Source organism: Trichoderma evansii (genome assembly GCF_050947405.1).
Source record: "Trichoderma evansii strain SZMC 28006 chromosome Unknown GGI43scaffold_59, whole genome shotgun sequence".
NCBI classification, from domain to species: Eukaryota; Fungi; Ascomycota; class Sordariomycetes; order Hypocreales; family Hypocreaceae; genus Trichoderma; species Trichoderma evansii.
The window spans coordinates 11403-17718 of NW_028145147.1; the positions used below are offsets into that span (position 1 = coordinate 11403).

The 6316-nt window shown below is 47.9% G+C and overlaps 1 protein-coding gene across 1 annotated transcript; it reads right to left on the reverse strand.

Moving 5' to 3' along the window:
• Positions 1–1312: 1312 nt before the first annotated feature.
• Positions 1313–6072, reverse strand: GGI43DRAFT_322843 (cation-transporting P-type ATPase PCA1). Its single transcript, XM_083201872.1, has 2 exons — positions 5288–6072; positions 1313–5232 (listed from the first exon to the last, which is right to left on the reverse strand). Exons 1-2 carry the CDS (start codon positions 5643–5645, stop codon positions 1739–1741), a joined length of 3852 nt encoding a protein of 1283 aa, XP_083054966.1. The 5' UTR covers positions 5646–6072; the 3' UTR covers positions 1313–1738.
• Between the last annotated feature and the right edge of the window lie 244 nt (positions 6073–6316).

Below are 6316 nucleotides of genomic sequence, written 5' to 3' on the forward strand. Positions count from 1 at the left end.
TTTAAAATATTAAATTTAAATCTTTAACTTTAATAAAATTATATATACCTAGCTTAATATTTTATATAAAGTATATATAATTTTAACTTTAATTAAATAAACAAAAAAGTACTAGTTATAAAGCTAATTTTATATTATCTTTACTTTATTACTATAGGTCCTGGGTTTAGTAAAAGGTGTTATAAGTATAATAATAGTTATATATATTTTTTAATATTAAGTAATTAAAGGAATAGATTTCCAGGTTAAGGAGAACGAAGCGAGATAAGTCACATAAGTAGTCTGTCCACCTTTAAGTCATTTTCAGAAACAATAATTTAAATAATTTGAACATCTAGAAATAGTGAAGATAATAAATAATAAGTATAGCGGCCCCTTATGAGTAAAGTGGATAAGGCTAAGCTGAGGAGCTTAGGCGGTAGTATTATAGTTGTAGGAAAATTTCTTCTGTATAAACCAGGAATAGTCCTCTAGGTCTCTAGCTCTACAAAATCCAATCAAGTACGAAGCCTCCTAGCGCTCCCACAAGCATAGAAGAGCTGCATCAAGGCTAAACATACTTTCCCTTTGCCGAAAACAAATCTTTCCCACAGGCTCCGCTTTGTTCCATCTCCGCCAGTCTGATGTGCTCCGTTACCGCCGCCCTACCTCCGGCCCCAGCGCGGAACATGACTCGGGAATTAAATCATTTACAATCAAGGAGGACTCGCCTCGGTTCAATCTTATATCCCAGCTATTTGCTACTTGAGATCCATCTTGGAATTTCGTCAATGCTTGTCTACCTTACTGCTGTCTCTCTGAAGCATACCATAGTCCACTTTTATTGTCTCGTTAACGCCTCGGTTAACCTTAAGGCAGAATTGCTCGTGGAGCGTCGAAGGCAATGACTGAAGATGTAACTCGTGCATCGGTCTGTACTTTGCTTCTCTCCTGGACAGTCCCAGGATTAGACCTGACTACAGTAGCATCTAGACTTCTTATGCAAAAGCTGCGAGAACACATTGAGTGTAAACCTCGATCTCACCTCTGCTACCTTGTTTCTGGAATAAGGACATGTTCGCACTGCCCAGATTTTAGCAAATGACTACGGCGTTGGGCATTTGACGGTCGAGCTGCATTGGGTTTTATTCGCCATCACATCTACCCTTGCTTACTGAATGCGGTTAGCCAGGTTCTCCTAAAACTCTATGTTAAGACAATGATTGGCTATATGTTCGGCGTTAGGGGCACAGATGACCTGGGAATCATATTTGGGGCCATGAGAGGATGTATGAAAAGCTTCGCTGCTGAGCGAGTGTAATGTTTAATGTATGGATCTTGGCTAGTTAAATATGCCGTAGATTCCATACTAATTATAAACAGAAGCTATAGATAATTATGTAAAATACTTCTTCGACGGTGAAAATGAATCTTAGATTCTGCGAGCCCTTTTACATGGTCCCCTCCGCCCGCAACTGATTCCACCGAGAAGTAGGGATTGTTAACGAGTATACCCTATTGAATAGGACATGTGGAGAACGGTACGGATTGACTTGAGACTTCCCTGGAGAAGCCTTCTCTGATGCTAGAGCAGACTATTGATAATGACAGAATTGTAGCATTTTGCGATTACGATTCGATCTCGGATATGACAGGAGCTGTCGTATCCCGACTTCAGCATCGACAGTTCTAGTCGGACATGAAGGAGAGTTTGCGGAACTTTAGCTGCTACCACTTGTGCAATGATAGTGCTTCATGCCTAGATCTTTGACCAGCGCAGAAGCACCGCAGCAGCAATGACTGGCAACACGCTCACCAACTCTCCCAGTCCCGCGAACTCTGGAGGAATTCTCACATTGACAAACGCACCCGCAGCGAGAAGGACTGCAAAAGTGTTGTACACAAAGCTCCATGCAAAGTTGAACTTAATGCGGTTGACGGATTTCCGACTCGCGTTCATCATGGTTAGAATGCCAGCCAGAGAAGGACGCATGAGAACAATATCCGCAGCGGATTGCGCAACATCTGTGCCCTCGTTCATATGGACGCCAATAGTAGCCTGCGCAAGAGCAACAGCATCGTTCGTGCCGTCACCGCAGAAAACGACAACCGGCATCTTGCGATCTGTGGCAGTACCAAGGAGAGTCTGGATGTAATCTTTCTTATCGGCAGGCGAACTTCGAGAGCGCACATTAGCAGCAGGAATGCTAAGCTTGGATGCTAAGGCCCGAACGGCTCCGTCATCGTCACCAGAAACCACATGTACAGAGACACCACGCTTTTGCAAGGTTTCGATCGTTTCTGCAGCACCAGGTCGAAGTTCATCCTCAAGTCCGTAGACCGCCTTTAGCTCATCGTCAATCATAAAGCAGAACACAGTGCAGCCTTGGAGAAGCATCGGCTGGACGAGCTCATGGTCCAATAGATTAAGCCAGCGAGAATTGCCAGCTCGAAGTTTCTGACCGCCCAGGGTGGTTTCGACACCTTTACCAGTCAAACTCTTCGGCCCAGGCACAGTCGAAGTCATGATTCCGATGGCCTTCAGATGGGCAGCTACAGCAACTGAAACCGGGTGTCGACTGTTTTCAACTAGACCCAGAAGGAGTGGAAGTTTGTCCTTATCAATGCATTCGCTTCCAACAACGGAAAGCTTTCCTCGAGTCAGAGTTCCCGTCTTATCAAACACGATGTGCGAAGTCTTATGGGCGACTTCTATAGCGTCCGCAGACTTGAAGATGATACCCCGTTCCGCCGCGACTCCGCTGGCAATCACAATAACCATCGGAACAGCCAATCCAATTGCGCATGGGCAAGAGACGATGAGAACAGTAATAGCATAGGTAATGGCATGAATGGTAGCTCCAGATCCTCCATAACCACGGACAGTCATGCCCACTGCAACCCAGATGACAAAAGTAATGATCGTCAATGCCACCACTACGGGGACAAAATAAGTTGCTACCCGATCTGCCAGGTCCTGCAACTTGGGCTTCGACAGTTTTGCCTCGTCAACCATTGCGGCAATGGCGTGGATGGTATTGTCACCAGGCAGACGGTTCAACCGAACAGTCATAACTCCAGGCCCATTGATAGACCCAGCAATTACTACTGATTTGGGATACTTCTCCACGGGTCTGGATTCACCCGTGAGCATAGATTCGTCGACCTCAGAAGACCCCGTGATAACGGTGCCATCGGTCGGAATCCTGGTGTCTGGAAGGACCTTGAATGTGTCGCCATACTGAAGAAGTCGCGTATCGATCTCACGCTCCGTTCCACCTTCTTTGTCGACGAGGACGGCTGTCGATGCCTGGAGTGACCGGATAGAAATAGACTCAACAGCTCTTTGACGAGCGAGAGCTGCAACCCATCTACTAACCATAATCAAAGTGACTAAGAGCGTGCTTGTTTCGAAGAATTGTCCTGTTGAAAGGGGTTTCCCTGCGACGAAGTACCTAAAAGAGACCACAGAGAAGATGTAGGCAGCACTAGTGCTCAAGACGATCAATAGGTCCATCTCAATAACTCTCGAGAAAATAAGCGCTTTCAGCGCCTTAGGGTAGAAAGGTCCTGCGATAATAACTTGAACGATGGTTGCTAATGCGAGCGAAGCCGAGGAATAGGCCAACTCATGTTTCAGAAGAGGAGCCCAGGCCATGACAAGAACGGGAATTGTCAAGACAGCGGAGAGAAGCGTCATGTATCCCACATGGCGGACATGCTTGCTCCCAGCCTCCAGCGCAGGGTCGCTCCGAAAAGGAGCAAGTTCAATTGGCGGACCCCAGATCTTCTCGGCGAGGTCTCGAGCTCCCACGATCTTTGAATCAAAAGCAACTCGTACGGTCTGCTTGTCCACAAGCACCATATCAATGACACCTTCCGGCCATGTCTGACTCATGAATTTTGAGGGCTCATCAGAGACAATAAGATCCAGGCTAGATCCCTGGTTCTGAACTCTTTTGCACTTGAATTCAGTCGTTCGCTCCAAGTGTTTCACAACTTCTTCCACCGAGCCAAGGCGAAGGTCGATGTTGAACTCAGCGCGAGAGAGAACCAGGCTCGTCTTTAAATCCTTAACAGCGGGCACTATAGCGAGAGTTCGATTGAGCTTTGTCTCGCATCCGGTACAAGTCATACCTGAAATGCTGAGAACAACATGCTCCTTGCCGGTAGCCTGGTTCTCTATGTCGGTAATATCCTGAATCAGGGCCTTCTCAACCTCCAACCCATGATCAAGTGCAGCAGAGGAGCAGCAGGCATCGGCGCAAGGATCCTGAGGGTTGACCGGTCGCTTTTCCGAGCAGCAATAGTCCCCACAACTAATCTTTGGAGGCTTGACGACATCTTGTCTGGGTGGATCGCAGCAAGGGCCAGAGGAAGCGGCATCAAGGGTCTCTTTGACAACCGCAATCTTCACTGTTCCGCAACAAGATCCTGCACATCCACTAGGTGGAGGTTCAACCATGGGATTGATCTTCGAATAGCATGAATCCGCAGAGATGCTCTTGCTATCATCGTCGTTGACACGCTGGTCCCCGTGGCAATAAGATCCAAGGCAGCCGATCTTGGGAGGGTATTCTTCGAAAAGCTCAGTCTCGGAGTAGTGAGAGTTAGGGCGTCTAGTGTCCGCAGCAGAGGGCTTGGTAGGCTTGTTGTCAGAACAGTAGGAACCGAGGCAGCTGCTCTTTGTTGCAGCTTCTTTGGCCTGGATCTTGTCCTTCGCACCGCAAGATTCAGAAGGTTTGATGTCAGCTACAGTTTCCACGATGGGATTGGCGTTTGAGCAGCATGAATCCGCGCATCTGGTCCTGGGGGAAGGCTCCTTGGCAAGGTTCCCCTCCGAGCAGCAAGACTTGGAGCATCTGCCCTCGATAGAAGGTTCTTTGGCGGACTCGTCCTTGGGGAAACAAGAGCCAGCGCAGGTAACCGTAGATGACTTGTTGGCAAATTTGATGCTTTCACCGGAGCCCCTGCGGAGGCGAAGGCGGTTCAGCGCAGCCTGGTCCTGCGTGACGGAGTCGCTGCTGTTACAAGAATCCAGTGAAGTGTGAAGAAGGGAGCGAGCAGACGACTTTTTAGAGCACTGCTTCCCGTCCAGTGAATGGCGCTCGCGAATTTCACAGCAGGTTTCCTGACCGAGGGCAATCAGAGCACGGCAGATGCAACCCAGAGCCTGGAGGGTGGCGCCATAGCGATCGAGGGCAAAGGTAATATGCTGGCTGCACGCCTTGCCGTCGGCAGCTCCACTGCAAGCTAAGACGAGTTAGTAATCTTGAATGGAATGGCTCTCTGTAACCGCGGCTCTCACTCTTTGTCTGGGAGTTTGCTCCGGGGGCAGCGACAGCACTCATCGCGCATTCTCGCATAGCCAGGCGGCCTAGGCAAGAGGTATCGCAACATGGGCCTACCTTGCCACGGCAGCAATCAGGCGCATCGACATCATCCCTGGCTTTTTTGTCGGCGCATTTGCCAGAGGAGCAATAATCGTCCGGTTTCTCCAGGTTGGGCTCTCTCTGACACGGGTCCTTGGTCTCGAGAGGCTCACCATTGTCGCCGCCATCGCAGCAAGAATCCTGGCAACTGCTCGTCTCCGTAATTGGAGCTGCGATTGTTGCAGCAACCGGCTCAGGGCCTGGAGTCGGTGGACCGCAACAGTCGCATCCCATTGTTGGAGCGCTATTTTGTTTTTGTTTTTCAGTCTGAATGTCGTGAGTTAGTGTTGAGATGGTGCTGGAAAGTGAGGTTTAAGAATTGTGTTACCTTGCCGAGACTGGTTTCGGGATACCTGGTTAGCGACACGCCGGGACGTGAATGGCTCGGCTACACGTGATTACAGCTTGACATTACCTCTGTTAGCGCACGAGATGTATGGTCGGTGTGGCGAAGTGAGGAGTCGTGTGTTTAATCTTAAAAAGGTTTTAACTAGAGAATTTTTGTATATATGAAAAGGAAAAACTTCCTACAGTTCTATGTGCTTGGTTTTTTTAGGGATTATCTATTGCAATTGGTTGTAACTCGGGGAGCGTTATTATCCCTTCAGATGCTATAAGACCACCTCTATACTAGTCGCACGTGACGACGGCTGGGACTTTTATAAAATGATGCTGTAATTCTGTTATTAATGCCTCAGTTTCCTTGTGATACACGTAGTTAAAAGAAATCTGAATCCGGGAGTAAGGAGGACTAAGATGCGATCGACCATCTGGAATTCAACGTACTTAAAACCTCTCTAAAAGCAAGAGCATAGCTTTTCGCCCTACTAATTATGATGAAGGATGATACAAGAGCTTAGATTTAGAAGCTTGATATGCACTGATGTCCTGCATCAGCAAATAAC